Genomic DNA, 24,037 nt, shown 5'->3' on the forward strand with positions numbered 1-24,037 from the left:
CCTGTTTTTACCTCATTGTGGTCACTCCAGCGGGACTGCCTGAAAAGGCCATCATATGACCTCTCACCCTTGGGGGACACCACAACATTTCAATTTTCAAAAACATACTTATTTTCAAGCATACAAATTATTCACACTATATTATCCTGCCAAATTAAGAAAATATACGGTGGCAGCTTGTTGGGATTTTTTTCACTACAGAAAAAAGGGGTACATTGAAACCTTTAAAGAGTACAGGCAAAACAGTTAAAAATACAGGCTCCAACATAAATACTATAAGTGCCTACACTAAGTGAACATTAATTTCAAATACCATTCTAAATACAGGAAAAAAGTAGACCATAAATGTGTTTTGAACATAGGAACTTACATGAGTGTGCATTTTCCTATGTGTTTTAAGTTCTCTCTATATATTTATATATCATAAATCTCTCCCCAATGCAAATTTTTGTTCAACCTGAAGACTTGTGTATAGTAAAGGCAAAAAAGATGAGAGACATGTTCATCACAATTCATTACATAGTGATCAAGTGCCGGATGTCAGCAAGACAGAAAAAGAGAAACAACGATGAAAAAAAAATTGAAACAAAATTTTAAATAAGATTCTCCCCTAAAGATATTGAAGTGTTACTTAAAAACAATCAACAACACAGTTTACTTATCTTTTTTAAATCAAATCTGTAGAATTTTTTATCTTTCTGCAATGAGCAGTACATTTCTATAGTTGGTATGAAGCAGGATATTTCTATGGCGGTTCCTGCATTGATACCCCAGAGAGCCAAACTAATTCAGTTCTCAGGAGGAGACATGGCTGACGACGGTTTCTAGTTCAACCCTCTTCTTTTTTTTCTTTTTTCATTTTTCCTTAATGCAGAGCAATGACACCACACTAATCTGTCAGCATAAGAGCAAGTTTTCCCTTGAGCGTCCGACTGTAAACTGGGAAAATTGAACAGTGCATGTATTTAGTCCCAGATCGGAAATCTGGTCCTTGTTTTATACTCAACAACTGTACCTTCGATTAGAGAGACAGATACAGAATCCAAGGCAGAGTGACAAGTGCTATATCATCAACAATGACAGGGGGATGGAGATTAAGATACAACTACCACAATGAGGTCTAGAGCATGTCAACTCACTAGAACGCAAAATGTGTACATTTTACTCTTAAAAACTTGCGTGGAAAGGGGTAATTTTTTTTTTTGCTAAATCCAAATTCTTGACTTTTGATTTGAACGTTTCATTTAAGATCGTTTCCCAACGTGAGTAAATTTTAAAAAAGGTTTTCAGATTACTTAAGGGTTTCTACGATCTAATGCAGTAAAGAGAATAAACACTATGAGGACATAAACATTTGAATTGTAGAGACACCTGGTCAAACTACCCCCCACCCTCTACTCTGACCCTCCACCCACCCTTCACCCTCATACACCCAAACGAAATCCCCACCCAAACGGACCCTGTCCCGCTCTCACCCAACAATCTGTCTGGCTTAGAGCAACTAAAACCCACTCTGTGGTCTTCAAGTGGCTGCTAGCTACACTGCCTGCCTGGCTGACACAGAAGGAAACATAATTCTGTGCTACTCACAAAGAAAACTGCAAACTTTGAATTTTTTTAAAGAAAAGAAAAACACTCTGGGAAATTAAGAGCTTTACGTTGGTAAAAACAACTCCCTCTCAGTATGGTACACATGTACCAGAAAATAAAAACACCTAAAACCAAAACTCTACACACCAAACTCCTACTCCTTTTTAGCATGTAACATGCCAGTAAACAGAATCATAATCTGGAGAATAACAATATACATGAGTCAGGCAGATAAATGATTTACCAGAGATACACATCTTTTTTTCTTTTTTTTTTTTCGTTTTCTGTTTCAGCTGGTTCCTTATGCTCTGCTAAGTCACAAAACGACAGGGTCGTACAGGTGCTTGATGCAAGTACCTGCTTATTCCATATGTGCACAAAAATGTCCTGTAATCTTCGATAGCTGAAACTCCGAGCTTATAGCAAAAAGGAGGATTAACTAATGCGGGTAAAATATCCAAGGCACTCATTGTTGTCATTTCACACCATATTGTTAATTTCATTGCTGTTTGTAAAAGAAATATTTAATAGCGCTAGTGCCTAGCATTTCATAGGCAGCCCAATTTTTTATATATATATCTCTTATCTCAATCTTGCATGGAAAGTCTTTCACAAAGATCCGTTTTAAGTGTGACCCTGCTTGTCTTGATGTTTTGATAATATGACACTGTCCACTATGTTCGAACACAAAACTGTACATGATATGTAAAACAGTATGTACTGTGTGCAGCATGGGTTCTCATAACTAATGTTTTTTTTTTATGTTGAAGAAATCAAAAGTATCAACAGCAACACATGTACAACCAAACCCACCAGCCGAGGACAATTTTCTCTCTAAGTAGCCAAAACACACCGAGCATGCTGTCCAGTTACAAAAAAATACAAAACGTGTAAATTATTGCACAATAGAAAGGCTCAAAAAGTTTTGCGTTTGATGCAATAGTATTGCCCCAATGATGGATCATGCATTCAGCTCTTTCCAGTCGGGGATTATAACAGGGCTGTACTGTGTACTGGTGTCTAACCCTGTTGTCCTTTCCCCTCACTTATCGGCTAGTTAGCCAGGGTCGCTTTTTAGCCAGAGGAGCTGAGAGAGAGAGCTGCCAGCATGCTGCTCTTTGCCTACTCAGTCTTAATATCATTAGAGAGAGGGCGGTCATTGTGCCACTTCTTCATGTGTTTCTCCAGAGTGCTGTATACACTGAAAGGCATGTGGCAGATTTCACATTTGTACACGTCCTTGCCCATCTGTCCATGGGTCTTCATGTGGCGGGTGAGCTTTGAGCTCTGGGCGCACGCATAGCTGCACAGGTCACACTTGTAGGGCCGCTCTCCAGTGTGACTGCGTCGGTGCACTGTCAAGTTGCTGCAGTTCTTGAACACCTTGCCACAATATTCACAAGTGTCACTGCGCCGGCCGTCCTTGGAGCTCGGCCTGCCGTTCCCGCTCCCACCGTGGGGCGTGCTGGCCCCGCTGCCGGTGCCGCTGCGTCCCGAGGGGGCCCGCTCCCCATCTAGCTCGCCGGGTGGAGTGGAGAAGCGCAGGCTGCCGTTCTCTGACGAGTGCTCAGATGAGGAGGCGAAGGGCGATTGTCTGGAGTCCCCACCTGTGAAGTTAATGAAGGGGTCCTTGAGTTGTCGTGAGGCAGCGTAGCCAGCTAGCCACTGGGAGTAGACATTCTCTGTGTTAGGGATGGTGGGTGTGGGGGGGTCAAGGTCCTTCTCCACCTTAATGCGCTTGGCGAGGGGACTGACGGAGCCAGGGCTGACCCTTCCTCCCAGCAGCTTCCGGGACAAGCTGTCAGTGGATAGAGGTCCCAGGCCATTGATGGTAGTGGTGGTTCCATCATCTGCCCGGTCTGACTCCATGGCTGAATCCTCCTCACCAGGCTCCCGGGACAAGCTCCGGCGGCGTGGATGCAGGGCCTCACTGTTCTGGTGGTGGCGGGCCCCTTCTAGCCGCAGGCTGAAACGATAGTCATTCTTTCCCTCCTCTTCTTCCACTCCAGGCTTACTTTCAATTTCCTCCTCCTCCTCTTCTTCTCCTTCTTCCTCTTCCTCTTCCTCTTCCTCCTCTTCCTCCTCTTCCTCCTCCTCCTCTTCCTCCTCCTCCTCCTCCTCCTCTTCCCCATTTTCAGGCATCAGACCATTGTTCTCACTCTTGAACTTGGCCACCACTGACTTGAGGGCATCCGTGGCACTGCCCATCAGCTCACTGGTTCCAGGTTCAGGAGAGCTGGCCGTCGAGAGGCCATCATCTGACTTGGCACTAAGCACAGACGACTTGCTCTGACAGTGTGTCTTCATGTGTCGTTTCAGTTTGCTGGCCTGGGTGCAAGCATGGTTACAGAGGTGACACTTGAATGGCTTTTCCCCTGTGTGGCTACGCCGGTGAACGATTAGGTTGCTCTGGAACTTGAAGGTCTTCCCGCAAAACTCGCAAGACTTTGCCTTGAGAGGTGTGCCCGGCTGCACTGCATTGGATACGGCATTCGGGGTGGAACGTGCGCCAGAAGGTGACTGAGAGGTGGAGAGGGGAGGTGTCGCTGAAAACGGAGGCTTTGAACCTGGCTGGAATGGCTGCAGCAGCCGTTGCATAGCGTTGGGCCTGTTAGGAGAGAGAGGTGGGGAGGCCCCAGTGGCATTCCCAGCCAGCTCGCGTAGACGCCTCGAGAAGTCCATGCTGGGAGGGGGCTCTAATGGCACTGAGTTGAGCCTCATCACCCTGTCAAAGGCGCTGGGATGGTGGGTTGCCAGGGCCAAGTCATCAGGACTGAGGTGGTGGCGAGGTGGCGGGCTGAACAGCGGTGGGGTACGGGGGTAGCGACCCTCACGAGGTGTGGATGCTGATTCCCGGCCAGACCCAGAGCCCGGCATCCGCAGGAGGCTGTAAGGACTACCATCAGCTAAGTGGACAGCATGGAGGGGAGGCTGTGAGGAGGCACAGTCGCCACCCATCCCAGGAGCTGTCGCCACACGGGGGGTGAAGGGGCTGCCTGGCTCGCTCTCCAGATAGATGCGGAAACCGTGGGTGTTCTGGGCGTGCTGGAGCAGGAACCAGGCACTGGTGAAGGGGTGCTTGCACGTGGTGCAGGTGTAACTGCTGGGCTCATCTTTATCTAAAAAAACAAGAAACACACAAAGAGAAAAGAGAATTTAATCAACCAGATAAAATGATCAAGGGACATACGCAACAACTTACTAATATAACTGATATTACACCATCATTATAGAATCATTTATTGAAATAAATAAAATTGATCAGCAAATTTCTGAACTGCTCACTGCAATTTTTTTTATTTGTAAGCATATCATATTATGATCCTGATCACAGCAATAGTAATTTCTAGAGGAAAAAAACTGTGATTAGAAAGAAGCTTTTTAAAGGTTTAAAAAAATCTTATTGTAAGAAAATAATTTTAACTCAAATAAATAACCCGCCCCTTTTGCTGCTGTGATTTAGTGTGACTGAATGTCATCACTGTGTAATGCATTTTTTTAATTGTTACAAAATGATCCCAAGCTGGAACATATCTTAAAGATTAAATATGCATTTTACAATTTTATCAAACCCATATTACTCCCAGTGAGTGTGTGCTTAACAAAAGAATATATAAAACAATAATGGGAGATATCTCAGGCAGCAAATACACAATTCACACAGTTGAAGAGACAGGAATATTTCAAACAATAATTGACTTTCAATAGCACTTGCACGCTGACCTGAGATTTGCTTGACAATGCACGCCTAATCTCATTAAACACACTCATCTCCCCTCCAATGCCTTGTTTACAGAATTAGCAAGGCTAAAGTGGGACATGTATCTGATGCTGCATATTAACGCTGAATACAAATAAGAGGTCACATGCTAATAAATTGTACCAGCGTTTATCACAAAAAACACACATCCACAGCTAAAAGAACCAAAGGGGAAAAATTATGTATGTGTGTTTGTGTGTGGGTGGGAAAGCTTCTATGAAAATGCATTTCATGCATTACTTTTCTATTTCTGATATTTCATGCTTTATGGATTTATTTAAATCCTCTCAGGTGAAGAGAAAAGGAGAAGGGGAAAGCAGAAGTGAGAGATATGCAAAATAAGAAGCATCCGCCACTTGCAAATGTGCTCCCTCTTTCATCTTTTGGCTGTCTTATCCTTTCTTCTCTTTTTTCCTTTTTCACTGGAGGGCATTTTTCTGAAGTCATTTGCAGACACTGAACCCCCAACCACGGCCATACTGTGCAGGAGAGGGAGAACGAGGGAGCGGGAGGAAGGAAGACGGCCCGAGTGTATGCGATTGCGACTATGAGCGATTCCTAAGATGGTGGATGGACAGTCTTGCATGTTTTAAGCCTGCTGTGGCTGAGAGACAAAGGGGTGAAGAAGACGGCTGCACAGAGAAAAGCATGATGTTGTGGATGAGAAAAAGAGGGAACAGATAAGTGTTCAGTGCTTCCTTCTCTCTCGTGTCCACGGCCACCGTGGCCCCCTCTGAACAATCTCACTTAAAGACCAGAACACGGCATAAAATGTGCACCCAATCAGACCTACACGCAAACCTTTTCCTCTTGACTGAAAAGAGTTGGAAGGGGGTATACTGGTAAATTATGGATCATTACAATCTGCTAAAATTACAGTTAATTGCTGCCACCTGCAAGGGGCTCTGACCCACTATGGAATTTTCCATCATAAAAAAGCCATTTGCCCATACACGTTTTTGCTCCCTCTCTCATAAGCACAAATAAAATGTGCCCATTACATTGGTTTGGCTATATGCTTGTTTCCTGATTATGTGAGTTTTTATGGCTTTAAATAGAAAGCACCATATCGCTTGTAAAACGGTTGTAATAACCTGGCTTCTCCGGCTCTTTTCTCTTTGATTTGCAGCATATACACACTTCCCTCCCATGATGTGTGAGTGGGCCGTGTATATGCATGAGGAGGAAAAATGAATTTTCTGTTGTTTGTGAAGGACGAGATAGGGAGTGCAGGACGGGGGGGGACGGGGGGGTTGGAGGGGGGGCTCGAATGTCGTCTTCTCCTCCTAAGACGTCCGTCAGAGGAAAGAAAGCAGCGAGGGAGTGAAGTAAGGAGATATAGGGAAAAAAAGGAAGGGAGTGAAGGAGGGAAAGAAGTGTGGCGTGAAGGGGACATCCCTAATGACAACCCACCCCGTTTCTGAAGGACACGAGAGCCACAACACAGCTTTTTAAAGGCACTAGTCAATGCACATTCTTATGTATCAGAAATAGCGTGTCTCGTGCTATGCAATCACCAGCCCATCCATGGGCATCTGACAGTGCACAAGCCACAAGCAGCGACGATAATTGTTATTCCCGTGCTGGCATGTGGACAGATTGATGGGCATCAAAAAGCCAGACAACACATGCTCAGATTCACAACAATGACAGAGAAGATACCTAAATAAGTCCACTATTGTTCTTAATAGCTGTCCTCAACGGGATGGAAGGACATTTATTCAGACGGAGAAACAACATTCTGACAAGGCGTATGATGGCCTTGAATATTTCTTTGCCCGTATATAAGAGCAAAGAACTGAGCGAAAGGGAGGACGGATGATCTTATAAATAAGTCTGTCCTCTAATGGAATAAAAGAGAACTCCCTCTCGCTCTCTCCGTCTGTTTCTCTCCTTCCAGTAACTGTAAGTCTGTGGCGAGTTAGGGCCGGAGAGCAGGAGAGCTGGAGCTAATGCTGGATCTCCAGGTCCCTTTGAAATAGGATCAGCAGAGAGGAGAAATCACACTGACAACCCCTGAGCTGCCATTTCATGGCAGGGGCTGAAAGAGGGGACTTTGGGGGAAGAGAAGACGGAAAGCATGTATGGGAGAAAAGAGAGAGAGAGAGAGAGAGAGAGAGAGAGAGAGAGAGAGAGAGAGAGGGGATCAGGAGCAGAAAAGTAGGAGAACGATAATCAAAAAAAAGCCATAGAGGCAGAGAACAGAGGAGAGATGTAGAACAGTCAAAGGAAGAGAGGGGAGGGGGACCGAGGGGGGGCATTGCGGTGTCTAACGGACATAGTGAGCTGCTATCAGGCACAGAATGTGATCCAGGGCTCGCGCAAAATGAACAAGACCAACTGACGCAAGGGCAGAGGGGAAATTATGGCGCCTTCGATGGCAGATACGGTCGCCTGTGAGCTGCTGACACCATCTTCACGCCAGACAACAGTGTTGACCATACAAAGCAACACACACAAACAGATCGAGCAGACTGACGCTCCACAGACATTTCACTCATGCAGATTGCTCTATTGTTAGTGACCCCACCCCCAAAACCCAGTCTCACACGATCTGCCTCAATCTCCTCACACACACACACACACACACACACACACACACACACACACACACACACACACACACACACACACACACACACACACACACACACACACACACACGCACACACGCACACACGCACACACACAGTGACCATGCCACCCCGTCTCGTCATTATCCTATTAGGCCAAACATAGCCACAAACACAAACAAACAAAACAACAGACGCCGAGACAACCATGACCATTATTGACACATGAAGGAAAAAATCTCTCAGCATCCGTCTCGTTCATCACTTCATCTCTGAATCAAGCCCACCAATTATCAGCCTGCTCCATCAAACTTTCTATACATTTAAAAGTTACCAGACTTGGCTTGACCTCCATTCTTCTATTTTTTTGTCCTTGACCAACCCTGATGGCGGACTCAGGCCATCCTGATGTGACCACGCAGCTCTCACTGATATTGGTCATTTAGCTAATGGAAGAACGAGCTAACAGGATTAGCTCGCAGGGCCTTCCAAAAGGAGAAGGAGGAAGAGGAGGAGGAGGAGGAAGCCACAGAGACAGTAGACAGGAGGGGACGCAGTGTGTCACGGCCATTTCCCAAAGTTATCAGTCGGCCAGGCTCGGGAGCACTCACACACACCTGAAAAGTGATTATGCTAATAGTAGGTCTTTGCCAATATTCATAAGTGTTTATAGGTGTTGGAGTGAGTGCCTCGGGAAGACGGATTGTTGTCAATACAGTGCCTCTTAAGAGTGCCTCAGCCATAACTGGCGTTAATGTGATTACCACTCTGTTTATGTCATTAGGGTATTCACAGTCAGGGATTGGACAGGGGTGAAGGGTGAGGCAGAGGAAGAAGGTGGTGGGGGATGGCAGAGGCTCCCATTAGAGCTTTTCTTCACTGGCTTGCTTGGCTTTCTAAATTCACCCTCTTGTATATATGACTTTCATCTGACTTAGCCGGCAAGGCTTTGTGGGAAAAAACTTTGCTGTAATTATTCAACTCCTTTCATATTTTGGGTATTGCGAAGGGGGGGTGTCTCATCCATGTTATAACCCAAAGATGCTCTCGATCCTTGACTTCCTCCACCTCACTTCTCTGTCTCTCTCTGTTTCTCTGTGTTTCTCTGTCGCCACCGCACACACGCACACACACACACACACACACTAACACACACGCACACACACACACACAACTGGGTTCATACACTCGCTTCTTTGTCCGGGGCCAGACTTGTTGTGGTGCACCGAGCCACTGGCCAGAGACAAAAGGCTTGTTTGACCAACACTTGTTCCTGAGACAAAGTAGGATACAGGAAATACGATTTGTGAAGCCAAAAGCCAGCCAGGGAAAATAACCGGGGCCTGTGACACTGGCCTAGAAGCTGACCACTGTACACATCACACATGGACAGACAGAAAAAAAAGAAGAGGGTGTAGTATAGGTAGTGAGAAAATGAGAAAATGGAGAGCTAAAGATAGGAAAAGAGAGAAATACGTGGGGAGAAGAAAACCTATAGCTGGCATTAGCAAGCAAAGGGTGGGGGGGTCCTCCGGATAAAGATGCATGGTGGTCCTTGAGGGTCTGTGCCCAGTATAAAGTAAACTGCTGGCTGTGGCTTTGTCTCCAGTCAGACTTTCACACTTCTTACCTTTCCTATCCCCCTCTCCTTCTCCTGAAAGTTGATAAGAGCAACAGTGGAATTGAGGCGTCTCTGAGACACTAAGAAACCATTATGGACAGATGGCTGCCACACAGAGGGCAATGAATGCATGCACCGCACAATAGACAAATGTGTGTGTGTGTGTGTGTGTGTGTGTGTGTGTGTGTGTGTGTGTGTGTGTGTGTGTGTGTGTGTGTGTGTGTGTGTGTGTGTGTGTGTGTGTGTGTGCCTGCTGGGGAAGTCGGTGTGTTTTTCATACACGTGTTGTAATGTGATGGTTTCTTCAATGGGCATGCATGTTCATTTGCATGTGTGTGTGTGTGTGAGTGTGTTATATATTTGAATGGAATACACTTGCCACAATAATTTTAAAATTAGAATTGCTCTACGTTGTCTGATTCCCTGCGTAACCTTACTCCCTTTGATCTTTTCTCGGTTGAACTGTATTTGAACTGACCGTCCGCCCACCCATCCTTCCGTCCATCTCTCTATTCCTCCACCTGTCCATCCGTTCATCCATCCCCACTAAGCCCAGCTGGACAGCTTCGTGCCTGGGTGCGGCTGGGTCCGGCAGACCTCATAATAGGCTGGGCCAGGCGCGTCTCTGCTGCAGATCATTATTTGCTCTCTGCTTACCAGCGACGATGGGAGGCCGCACTCACTTGTTTCTCATCCTAGCTCTAATGGTACGGTGAAAGGACCTCTGGGCTTCTAAGCTTAACCAGTCTAATTAAATGGACCATCGCTTATGTAAGCATCCGCAGAGATTATTTATTGAGTTGGGATCCGCTTCGCAGGATCAAACCGCCGTCAACAAAAGCCAACGCTCAGTGGAGTAGGTATTAAATAAAGGAGTGGAATCAAAGCTGCAAACTGCCAAGTGTCAGTTTAAGCACACATATCCAGGTACATAAGAAGACTTAATCAAGCAGGAGTATTTTTGGACTCGGGCAATATCCCAGATGGGTAAGGAGTCTCTGAGCACTTCAGAGGGGAAAAGTGAAAACTGTTCTGTCAAAGAAAAGATACGTCTCAATAAACTGCAGCTTAGGGGGGAGGAGAGAGGAGTAAAATAGGCTAATGAAGAATATATCAGAAAATAGTAAAATTCAACACAAAGGAACAGAATGTGGGTTATTTTGACTTCACTATACGGCATTCAGATGAGAGCATGTGCTGTCTTTCCTTACAAGCATCATCCCTGTTTGAAGTGCACAGACAAGATAGCCTACGTGAGACATGAGGCCAGCAGCCCGAGCTTCACTATCTCTGCATAGCTCAGCTTATGACAGGCTGGCGTCCCTGCAGAAAGGATGGAGGGGGACCGGGGAGGTCGAATAGCTGCACATTTCTGCATAAATCTCCAGATAGATAGCATCAGGAGGAGAGAAACAGGGGAGAGGGGCAGGCAAGCAGCGAGGGATGATAAGGCCCCCGGGGCAGGGCATTCGACACTGTCAAAACTGTTTCGTCTCTGGCTATTGGACGAGTGGAGCGCGTTATGAGCCTGCATACCATTTGCCGGGACGCGATTCGGCTTCACCGGAGCATACAGGGCTCTGTATCTGACCTCCACACCCCCCTCCCCTCCTCTTCAGTCTTCATAGACATGCAGGGAGATGGACAGAGCAGCACAAACACTGCATGGGAAAGACTGCAGTGAATTGAAGTGAACACACTGCAGTCACATTACAACCCAACATGGACAAACAGCTGATTATCAGGATGCACAACAATCACAAGGTGCCGCTGGTTTAGGATGTGTTGCATTGTCTATTTCCACTGACAATAAGAAACAGGAGAGACACATGAAAGCTCACTCTCAGTAATAAGACTGAAACCTAACAAGACAATCGCTAAATGCCTAAAAACGAGGGTTTAAACACTGACTGAACAAAACTGAATCAGCTCCTCTGCACGATAGATATTTAAAACGCACTTTAGTAATATCAGTAAACAAAAAACTGCATACTGGGAAGTTAACAAGACTGATATTTACCAGGATTCTTATTTTTCTCTCGCTTGTATGCAAGACCACCGTACAAAGATATAAGGAGGAGGATAAGGGAAATGCTTGACAGACGTTTTGATTTGTCTTTGTTGCGGTTTCATTTGTTTTTTTATCTACAGACTACTGAAGAACAAGAATATTTTGCTTTTATATACTTAATTTATTCAAAAACAAAATCAATTGTTGCACTCTGCCCTCCCCTCCTCCTATCAAGTACAAATTAACTCTCTTTCTCAAAGACACTCCCTTTCTCTTCTTGTAAACATGACTGAACTTTTTATAGGATGTTCTGGACCATGAAGTGTGATACAAATGTATTCATCCTCTTTTACTTTGACTTTCTCTTCCAGAGAAATGGTCTCATTATCTCCATGTTTTCACCCCTGTCTGTTTTTTGGTTGGTTGGTTTGTTTGCTTGCAAGATTACACAAAAATAACAGAACAGATTTCCATTAAACTTGGTGTTGTGGAGATGTGGTATGGGTCAGGGAAGAACCCATTTCATTTGGGTGCTGATCATGATCAGGAGGCAGATCCAGGGAGTGTTTTTCAATATTTACTTTCCTATTTTCAATTGGTGCAAACTGCAGTATGGATTTACACACAGGATGTACTCTAAATGAACTTACACAATACATGCACACACACATATTAAAACAATAACATGTAATTACAGCTGAACAGCCATACATAAGTGATGAATTAAAAAAGTACGGGTGATACAAAATGCAGAGGGAAAATACAAACTAGAGAGAGAGAGAGAGAGAGAGAGAGAGAGAGAGAGAGAGAGAGAGAGAGAGAGAGAGAAGAAAGAAAGAAAGAAAAATTGAAGAGTGGGCAGTGAGGGAGACTATAGAGACTTCGCCTGATCTACAGGCACAGACCTGCAGTCAGGCTATTTGAGCTGAGAGAAGTCCAGGTACACACACACACACACACACACACACACACACACACACACACACACACACACACACACACACACACACGAAGGAGGGAGAGAGAGAGAGAGAGAGAGAGAGAGAGAGAGAGAGAGAGAGAGAGAGAGAGAGAGAGAGAGAGAGAGAGGGTCTGTCTGGACTGAGTAAACACTTCCGTCTGTGGAGGATAGAGTCATTCTCTCTCCCTCCTGCCTGCACGCTCCTTTGTCACTCCTGCCTCCATCATGCTATTTCCTTAACACACTCTGATGACAGAATTGAGGGAGGTTGAAGTGGGCCTGTTTTTCACAATCACACAACAGAGCTTCTCTACATCTTTATTTTCTAAAGCTCAAGTGGATGCTACAAATAAAAAAATAGAATAACACCTGTGCCATGCACCTCTCATCTTCTCCACCCACTCATTTAGTGACGGGCAGATCTCAAAATCCATCCATCAGACCAGTGTGTGCAAGTCTTTTTTTTTTTTCTCCTCCTACCTTTTGCCTGTGGTGTTCTGTCACTGTGAATAATGTTTCCAGAGAAACTGAGACGAATAGTATATGGGCGAAGGAAAAATGAGAGACGAGGCGAAACAGGCAAAGATACTCATAGTTATCTTAATCTCTGTGGTACGGCACCGCGGACGGAGCAGGTTGAGGGTCTGGGCATCTCGGGGTTCTAGATGCACTTGAAAATAACACATTTTCATGCCCTGGTGCTGAGGCGGAGGTGGAGAACTGTTAGGGATCTAAGTTACCAGGACTGTTGACCTCAGTTGTTTGTTACACTCGCAGTAGGCCCAGAAGCTCTTAAGCATGGGCCATCATTTAGATACCAGTGAACAAGGGCTGTTTTAAACATGCAGTTATTTTTCACCCTGTCCTACCACCTCGGGGTGAGAGGACCAGGGCATGTGAGCTTGGGCCAACCATAGCAGCTCGTTATGCATACGAGCCTCAAGGCATTGTGGAGGGACATGGCACTTTAGAACAAGAGGACCAGTGTGTTGGAGTGTCCCGTGGCCCGGAGCTGTGGAGGCTGAGGGTTTAACACGCGTCCCATCTGGTGTGTGTGACTGTGCACACGGTGGTCGAGTGGTTAAGGAAGCATCAATAGCCGGACTCTTTAGATCGAGGGGTATCTCAGGTCAGCTTGCAAATCCATTTTCCTTGTAGAAGTGGCAAACAGAAAGAGTTATGCATGCCCATGTGGTGACCTCAGATCTGAAGTGTGGACTTTGGCTCAGTGTATTTTTTTTGTAAACCAAGTTTATATCCAAAGATTTCAAGTTCACTGATCCCGTAATAAGGACATGGCCCCTAACAGTGGGACATCAATGCCTGAACTATCCACTCATCCAGCCCTCCATTTCCTGTTCCATTATTAATTCATCAAGGAGAAAATAGTGCTGGGCCACTTCTCAACCCAGGCGCTTTCCAAATCCTGATTAAAATTGCAAAATGGCCTCCTGTTCAGCCTTAATTCAGCCCCTTGAAGACACAGAGCTCAACAGCGTGGTTCCAGAAGTGAAAATCCCCGGCACATTTATGACATGTTGCTTTGGACAAATACCCCATTCGAATGGTTGTCAAACAAAATGAGCAACGATTGAATTGTACATTGCAGGGCACAGTATTCCTTCCAAGTGGAACAGGCCTGTACTGTACATGCAGGAGAAAAGACTACAGGGCTAGAACGGGGTGAAGGCAGCCAGTTAATACCGACATGTAATGTTTACCATCAATAGCAGCCCATAAGATGGATTGGCCATATGCTTGGCAATGTCAGGCCACGCTCCACGCAATTCTTCATCTCCGAGCCTCGCCGTACCAGATTCCTGCTCGCTAATTGAAGACATGTGGTCTGATCAGCCACCATAGCGACGCATGAGAGGCAGATAAAATGGTGGACATTAGGACCTTGTGCCGAGTCACCCAGACTACTAGGAGACAAAAATCTGCATATGTATCAGGGATACGTTTAACTCGGTGGCACTATAAGTCCTTGTACATATCATTTGAAATTATATTTAACACAGTGACCTGTGTCGTTTCAGTTTCATGTGGGGCGCACACACACACACACATACACTGTCACTGGCCTGTTAAAAATACAGCATGTGGACCCTTCCGCTTATTCTCCCTGGAGGTGTGTCAGGAACATGCATAGGTCCAAGCAGTAGTGAGCGTGATATTAATTAAGGTAGCCAACCTGTAGGTTCCTTTGTGCCCAGCTGTAGAGCATAAATCAGGCTTTTAACGAGGCTAGGGCCCTAAGATCTCAAACCGTGCTGGAATGCTACCTGCACAGCCGTGCCAAAAATCTGTCTGGGTCTAGGGCTCCTATAGATCACTATGTTTAAAGGGGGGCTATAGCGACCTACCCTGGGGAGGGAGGGAAGGAGGGAGGGCAGAGCAGAGGAGCAGAAAAGGAGGGTGGCAAAAGGGGGGCATGAGCTATTTCTATTGGGTCATCGGGTTTAAGTAAACATGTGTGGCGTCTGTGTGTAAGCGTGCATATGTGCTACAGCACAACAAAATCCTCCTGTTTCTTATTAGGATGCAGTGTTAAAGGCAAGGGAAAATAACAAGAAACAGAGCTAATAGGAGACAGCATGATAACTTAAGACAGAGCGGGAGGGTTAACAGGTACAAACTCCTCCAGTGGATCAGCAAAGGTCAAGGAATCATCGGCAAAAGGGCAATAATAATAATAAATTCCTCAAAGATATTGCTGGTAAATGTCTGAGAGAAAGTTAAACGAGCTTGCAGACTTGGGAAAGAGTTGACTAGCAGGATGTGTGGAGAAAGCCAGTGTTGCTTATAGGTGACAGAAGGATTTATGCTACAGACAGCTGCAGGACATGCAGGACAAACCAATGTACAGACTGACTGACTGACTGACTGGCGGAATGGTTCAGCTCCAAGCCACCGTTTCTGCACAGAGAGGGTCCATGAACTCAGACATTCCACAACAGGCAGTGGCAAGACATACTTACACACACATACACTGATACACTGAGATGATGGATAAACGCACATGTTTTACAGTCACTGGAACTTAATGTGCAACTGCTTGAATGGGCCAGAACGGTGCTAAAAGAATTTGTATTATACAGTAGTTTATTTTCACGTGCATTAAACAGTACAGCAGCACAGCACAGCAATGCAATGCAATGCAATGCCTGCACTCCTGGAGAGCTTATACCAGCTAACCAACCGTACACTAATAAGTCAGTGTGAAAGTGCGGAAATTTGGATTAATGGCTGATCAGGGGATGGGTAGAGCTGGTTTCTCAGACTGCACTCTGCCGCACCACCTGAGATTTATGGGCCAGATGTTTGTGCTATTGCTTCTCTAACGGACTATAAAACTTCATTTACAGGAGGCACCGACAGCGTCTCTACGTGAAGCAACATGCTGAAATTTTGCTGCGCTGATGCAAATGTCAAATCCAAATAAATAAAAGAATGTAATTAACAAACAGCTATCACTACTGGGAATTCTCATGCGCTCCACTGCGGTTTTCTCTTTCCCTTTTTACTTTCTCTTTCTCGTGTCACTTAGACAATGACAGCCCTGACAGGAATGTAGCTCCACTCCCTGCCAACGTGAAGTCAGGTTCTCAAGATCCACCCTGTCATTTTGAGAGGGGCTGACAACCTCTGACTGACGCGGGGGTTGCGGGGGCATTGACCCCGGTGAACTGCTTGTGTTGCGTTCCCAGAAATGAACTTTGTGAATTTGCGCAAGGTCAAACTGTAAAGATCCTATATGCTCATTCCATACATGTCCAGCTGATATGGTGCACGCATACAGAAAACAACAAGAGGAGGGGAGAGTGCCTGAGAACAACCCAATCTGATTAGTATCTCATGTACCTTTGACACCGCCGTATACATATATATATGGACATAAAAAGATATGCATGCTCTTAAAACATATGGCCCCCTTATTGCTCTCGTCCAGTTTCATCACATTTTGCAGTTCATGAAAGAAATGATGAAAAGAGGAATTAAGTGCAGTGAAAGAAAAAGGATATTGGCTGAAGAGGAAGGGTTGAAGTTGAAGGGTGTCGGGAATGGGGTAAAAAGCTGTGCAGCGGAGAAGATGGGGAAAAACAAAAGAGTGGTGGACAGCCTTACACTGCAGCACCCATTCTAGATTACATTAGTGGCAGCTGCTTCCTTTGTGTGGTTTTATGGCCTGGCCCCAAGAAAAAGCTGCTAAAATTTCATTTAATCTGCAGCAGAAACTCAAGTGTCTGTCAGCCACTCAAACAAGGGGGCCTAAAAGCACCATGCTCTCAGATAACTGAGGCAAAATAACGCTAATAATATCTCTCTCCGTGGCCGTACGGGGCAGACATTTTGTGTAACCAAAGAGGGCCCGCCTGTGCCGCCGGTGCATGGGAAACTGGCCCGCTCTCGCAGTCCAGGGGCAGGACTTTAATGGCCAGTGAGGGAGCCAGACAACGTCCCCCTTCTTTCCCTCCCTCTCTCCCCCCTTTATCTGCACCTCCTGTTCATCCTTCCAAGTCATTAGCTTATGTTAATCACTAAAACTACCAAGAGTGACCCCCAATTTCATTTAGTATGCCACTACACTTAACAGCAGATGACAACGCAGCTGTTACAGACGATTTATTAAGGTAAAATAACCGTAAGACTGAGCCTGTATTTTGTGCTCATTTGAATTAGTTGCCAACAGCGCAAGCGATCAGATAAAATCCAATTTTTTTTCAATTTCTCTGTGTTAAATTTTTTTTTTCAAAGATCCTTAATTCAAAAAATTGGTGTCTTCATATTCAACACTCTCCCATTCATTTTCTCATTTTCTTGTGGACAATAACTTTTTGAAATGAATCAGAAAAATATCTAAACCCTGAAAACTGAACAAAGGTTTGACAAATTATTTTGCCAAAGCTTTTTGATAAAATCCCCACAGTCTAATAGAATCTGAACAAATTAAACAAGCCAAAAGCAAAATCCCAGAAGTGGAAATGGTCAAACTGATTCTATCTTTCAGTTGCCGACCTAATATCCTGTTCCTAGATACTGAAAAGTACGAAAACACAAAAAAGCCCAACAACAGTTTGCAGGCGTCACGGTGCAGGGATGGAGTTTTGACAGCAGTGGCAACTGACAGAAAGCAGCAGTACACACAGCGGTTAGAGGCGGCTTCCTTCCTGGGCTTTGGGTTCACAAAGCGACATGTCCACATATGTCCATACTCATTTTGTTCAGATTCACTGAGAGGAAGGAGGATGCAAAAGGCCCCTTTCCTTCGACCTCTCGGATAAAAAAGATGACAGGAGTGAGGAGAACTAGGGGCATGGGGGAGAAAAGGTGAACTGAGCTGATAGAGGAACAGGCCCTTTAAGCAGAGATGTAGACAGAGGGAGTTAAAAACTGTCCATTCAGAAAAAAGATCTGCTCTCCCTCTGTTTAAATGGGGCAGATCACAGAAAGTGAGATTGTGACTTCACTGTTTCACCTGCACACCGCTCATCCCCTCAGGTTTGGCTGAGGATTAAGAGACTGGCCCCACTGTGTGAGGATGATGACGATGAAGCACGGGCACCACATACATGGACAGAGTCATGAGCTTTTCTCCTACGCTTTACAATTATGGAAATGCCAAATATGGTTGTGGCACTTGTTGAGCATCCTTACTTAATGACACCTTGAAAAAGTAAAAATGGTTTTGAGAGTGGGAGCTTTGAGTTTTAGTACATGTTATTAATGCTACCACTTCTGGTTAGAATAGAGGTACTTGTATTTGAACTTTGGCAACACATGCCATTAGGGTTGGGGTTAGGAATTAAAAGCTTTGTCATGCTTAGTGAAAGTGGTAATTTGGCAATGAACTCGATGTCAATAAACATTTGAAGGGTGTACGTGAACTTTAAAGAGACTATTCAATTTCAATTACAGAGAGAAGATTGCTAGCACAATGTCTGTTGGTTATATGAAGTTGCAACCAGCAGAAAATTTGCTTAGCTTAGCATAGAAACTTGCACAGTTCAAAAGTGACAAATACACCTTCTAGCACGTCTAAAGCCAAATAATGAACACACTGTATGATGGTTATTTAATGTCATTAAAAAAAATCGTATTACAGATGTGAAAGTGGTATCAATTGTCCCCATCTAGTGTATTTCCCAAAAAGTTAAAGAATTCCTGAATCTCCTGCTTCCCCCACTAACAGAGGGGACTGTGAACTGCTCAGAGGAGGATATAAAAAAGCAGCACTTTGAAACCAGTGACAATAAGTTTGGGGGGGGGGAATGCTGGCTCCAAAAAAAAAAAATACATGCCAGTGGACATTCACCCTTTTCCATGTAATACAGTGTTTAGGCACGAAAGGGAATTAAAAGAAGAAGGGAGGAAGAAAGAAAATAACGATAGAGGGAAAGCAACACAGAAGCACAAATGAGTGCTAATGAAGACGTAGCAAGCTGTAGAGGAGGGAAGTCGGAAGAGATGGGCGAGGGCAAATTAACCTTTTTAATTGGAGAGTGGAAGCCCTCTTTGGACCCTGCAGTTGGATGCAGAGTGCTGACAGATGATGAGAGGGAAATGGCAGGCCTATTACAGGCAATCTGGCCCCACAACTTGGCAGACCACAGCAATACTAGAGCCTTGGGAGAACAGGGCATGTCCAGCATGGAAAGCACTCCTCTGCCAGACCGCTCGCTGGCAGAGGAGTGCTTGCCTCAATAAACTTGGCACTTTGAACTATGGGGTAAAGGGTTGTCATAAGGAAGTCTGGTTTCTTGTCTGATAACAAAATACTACCTGGTCAAAAAACAGAGACGGGGAGGGAGAGCTAGGGAACCAGTCTGACAGGTATATGAGAGAAGGGCCAGGGAGGGAGGGAGGGAGGGAGGCGTGAGGGTGAGGAAATGCACACTGAAACTCACACACACACCATTCAGGTTCATATGATATGTACCCATGCACACACACCCTGTGTCCTGTTTTATATCCAAAGCATCTGCCCTGGTGTTCACCAAGGAGCCTGGAAGAAAAAGACATCAGAGATGACTTCCTGTCTGTCTGTGTGTCTGTGTCAGTGCGCGAGAGCTGTGTTTATGTCTGGGGATACAAGAAAAACAAACATCAAGGTCAGAGGAGCTGGAGTCTGTCCAAGCGATAGATATGCCCTCTCGCAACAGGGCAGCCTGTTTTAACATACGGCCTCAAGAGGGACACCAGGATGTAGACAGGACCAAGGATTTTCTTATTGAATATCGGAGCCCTCACACTCTTAGGTCGGAGATAAATTTGCTTTAAACTATGCGTACGCATCATGGCTGCCTCACGTATCCTGCGTCTGTTTGGTGCGTTGTTAATTACCGAAAAATTAACGAGACGCATATGCAAGACGCAATACCCTCATAAAGTTCGGGGCAGCAGCGAGTTCTTGACGGGGTCAGTGGGCGCCTCATCAGCGACAGATCCGGCAGAGCCCATTTGGCAGAATGATAGGTCTCGTCGCTTTTTCTGTCTTGATCTTAACATGAGCCAAATATTGAGCTTCTTGAAAGTCGCTATCTTTGTTTATGTTTACCGCACCCAAATCCGGAAGTGGCGGAAGGATCGAGTTCTGTGGTGTGCCCTCCATTGGAATCCTCCAGTAACACGCACGCTGCTTAAGCAAGTGCGTGAACAATGTACACGTACCTGAAGACCTGGCACCTGACATCTAAAAGACACTTGTAAGTCCTTCACAATGCAAAAAGATCTAAATATCAAATATGACTTCCTTTGCACGTACATATCGTCGAGCAAAGTCTCTGTCACAGCCACCTAATTACCAGTCCCACTGTCCAGAAGACAGTTGAGATAAACATAATCCTGACGCCTGTCTTTAATACTGACCCCAATAGCCAGACGTCTATGGACATCTCTACAGTAGGTCAACAGCGCACAGACAAAGAATCACCAAGCCCTACCTCTGAGACCCCCTCATCCCCTTTCCATCCCTCCTTTTATTCTATCTATCTCTCCTTTTGTCTGTCTGCCTTGCATTATGTCTTCTAATGCATCTAGAACAAGGCACAGACAACACACTGTGCTGCTTTGAATTACACTTTGAAAACCCATTGAGGAGATGATATATTAAATTGTGTGAATCTCACATTCTTTACATATATGCCCACGCGTACGTGCAAACACATATACACAAACACACACACACACACACACACACACACACACCACACACACACACACACACACAATGTTCCTCCATCAGCATCCTCTCACAGCATCTCATGCACACACACTCTCGCTTGCAAATTTCTCCCTCACTCTCTCCGTCTTTGTATCCATAAACACACACACACGCAACCACACACACACACACACACACACACACACACACACACACACACACACACACACACACACACCAGACACATGGCCGAAGAGAGCAGACTACCATCTGGGAGCAGTGGCCGGCTTTGTCTGGGGGGGAAACGCCACCACGACCCCCTTTCAACACACACACACACACACATAGACACACATAAACTATACACAACCCTTGCAATGGCCCCCATCGCCCTCCCTATCCAACTGCTCTAAGTGTGAGAGCTCTTCTCATACAATCTGCGCATATACATATGCAAATTTGCAGGGGGGCATTATAAAAACAGCCATCATCACACACACACACACACACACACACACACACACACACACACACACACACACACACACACACACACACACACACACACACACACACACACACACACACACACAAGCGGGATATTGGCTTAGGCACCAATGTAGCCACGCAAGAGTTCTGGAAAAGAAAACCCATTTCTGAGAAATAGAGCAAGAGCGAGAATCGCTAGAAGAAAGAAGGAAGATGAAACGAAGAACCTTCTTTATAAATAACAAATTAATGTGAGCATGTGTGAAATACATGCAAATGGGATTGCATGCATTTACATGGAGACCCACATAAACACATGCGCACACAGACACGCAAACATACATTAACCATGTTTGCCCTGCAGCATGCACGGGCTGAATTCATACATAAGAACCCAGTCTGTCAATTGACACAAGATCTAACACAACTGCCGTTCCACATCACATATGACTGAGCATTCAACGCCAAGTTTGGGTACTTGACAACTCACAATGTCTGTGCACAAATGAGGACATTATATAAATACGCATTTATCAATGTATACCAACATTTAAAGAATGAATCTCATTATATAAAGATATGAGAGATGAGCCAAGTTCTGTGGCTGCACTTGAAGTCTTTTGTCTAGTGTGCATTAGTCACAATCAAATACCACAAGGACAGAAAAAGGCAGGGTGAGGTGGGAGAAAGATATTTATACCTCTTTTACACCAAAATTAGCAGGTTTTTAAATGTGGTTAAACCTGCTAAAAAGACAATTGACTCCTTTCCCATTGCCAGTTTGCCTTTCTGTGTTTTTTGGCCCTGGTGATTCGTGTTCGACGTCAGGAACGTGTCAGAAACTGAGAAGCTGTCTCACCTCCACGTCGTGCCAGTGTTGTATTTTGTAGAAAACGAAGACAAAAATCGCTAAAGATTTAAAAACAATAAGTAACGGACAAACATTCGTATTTCTGTGCCAACGCCAGAAGTTTAATGTGCGTCATAACGTCACGCAGAAAAAGTACAGTGTCAGCGTCTGGACTGCCAAAATAAAGAAGAAGAAATTCCTGCGTTCACCCAGGTGTCATGTTTCCATCACTTCCCCACCCATGCCTATGCCAGTTGTATCCATTCCTATTGCAGACAAAAGCCAGATGTTAGTGGGTGTTAGTGGGTTTTTTGACCAGTGGAAAAAGGGGCTATGTAGAGACAGAGAGAGACACACACCTGCAAGGCTTGCTGGGAAGGTGACACCTAACCCCATCCTCCTGCTCCCACTCATTCACTTCACGCCTTCACACTCAAATTTCCCACTTTTTAACAAATCACTTATCTCAAATCAGCACGTCATGTTCACATCGTCTTTAACCGCGGTCACATTTTTACCCTGAAGTCTGGGATTTGTTTTTCTCGACTTTGTGACCATGTGCGTACCCCAAACTGTAAACATGAAATCACCAGTCACAGAAACCCTTTGATCAAGCTGATGGACAAACGATAGCAGTAGCCTAAAGACGGACTCAAATTAATAGATTCTTCGGTCCGACAGTGATAAACTCTTGGATTCCTCAGATGTTCGTGATGTGACAGCGCTTTCTGATCTGCCATCTTGAGGCAGGGCTTGTGTGCGAGCTGAAAGCATTTGAAGTGGAACGGCGAACAGCCTGCTCTCAAAACTCGAGGGACACATCCGAGTCGTAATTAGGAGAGGGAGCTGCGTCCATATTTTATGGCGTTCACCGACACAAACACATTTGCAGACATGATTTCCATTACTGCCACATACATACGCGTGCATATATGAAATATGGATCCGTGCGTATATTCGTGCATGCCAAGTTGACACAGATAGAAGATTGCTTGCCCACAGAGCACAACAGTCCATTATGTACATGTTCCATATCAAGTTCTCTCCCCCAGTTTTCACCACTCTCATGTTTGCTGTAATGTTTTCAGTACACAATAGCAGCCGCGGTGTTAAGCTCATGTTGCCCCATCAAGAGGAGAGCACCAACAACAACCAAACACTTTTCCCTCCTCTTCCCACCCTGTTTACGACCGGATCCGTTCGTCTCTCACGTTGTTCCCACGCTCCCTCGCTTCTTTCTTCTCTCCTCTGCATTGTCCTGTGCCCCCAGGTTAGAGGTTCTCTCTGTTTCCTCCTCTAAAGCCGGGGAAAACAGAAGAGGAGGACGAGAGGAGGCCATAGAAGTGGGAGAGAGAGGGAGAGGGAGAGAGAGAGAGAGAGGAGGGCCAGGCAACCAAGGCCTGTCCATTTGCCTCCTTCGGCCTGGCTGGCTAACCGGTCTGAACTGGTTCTGACATAGGTGAACCAGAGACGTGTCCTCTTTCGCCTCCGGACAAAGAAGGGTGGTGGCATTCCATCCACAGGCAGCAGGTACCAGGGACGTATGCATCCATGCATGTGAGTGTATGTACATGTATGTGTGTGTATATGTGTGTGTGTCCCGAGACCTTTGAGGCCTGGACCATTGCCAAGTTCATCTGTTAATGGACAGCTACTAGGAGAGCTGCCCCATCCCCCCTCTCTCCCTCCGCTCTGTGTCTCCAGCAGCCGTGCCTGCTCACGACCCGCCCTTAACCTCCCCAACCCCCAGCCAGGCCTGCCCAGATACAGGCCCTCGCTCTCCCTCTCTCGCCGCCTCCTCCTCCTCCACTCCCTTTCTTTCCCTTCCCCTGAAAGCTATATCATTCCCTTTCTTCTTCTCCTCCTCCTCCGCCTCCTCCTCCTCCTCCTCCTCCTCCGCCGCCTCCTCCTCCTCCTCCTCCTGCACGCTGCCCCCCAACACTCTGTGCTTCTCCTATTCAAGATAAACAGAGTGCTTCAAGTTCAGGGGACACCCTGGGACCCTTTAACAAAGCCAT

The 24,037-nt window shown here is 45.6% G+C and overlaps 1 protein-coding gene across 1 annotated transcript in view; it reads right to left on the bottom strand.

Annotated features, from left to right (window-relative positions):
- Positions 1-1,428: 1,428 nt before the first annotated feature.
- LOC118100743 (B-cell lymphoma/leukemia 11A) overlaps positions 1,429-24,037 on the bottom strand; it is a 34,925-nt gene continuing 12,316 nt past the window's right edge. Inside the window, exon 3 of the mRNA XM_035146104.1 lies at positions 1,429-4,709. Coding sequence (XP_035001995.1) covers positions 2,713-4,709 — 1,997 coding nt within the window. The 3' untranslated portion in view covers positions 1,429-2,712. The remainder of the gene's footprint in view (positions 4,710-24,037) is intronic.

This window comes from Hippoglossus stenolepis, chromosome 2 (assembly GCF_022539355.2).
Source record: "Hippoglossus stenolepis isolate QCI-W04-F060 chromosome 2, HSTE1.2, whole genome shotgun sequence".
In the NCBI taxonomy this organism is placed as follows: domain Eukaryota; kingdom Metazoa; phylum Chordata; class Actinopteri; order Pleuronectiformes; family Pleuronectidae; genus Hippoglossus; species Hippoglossus stenolepis.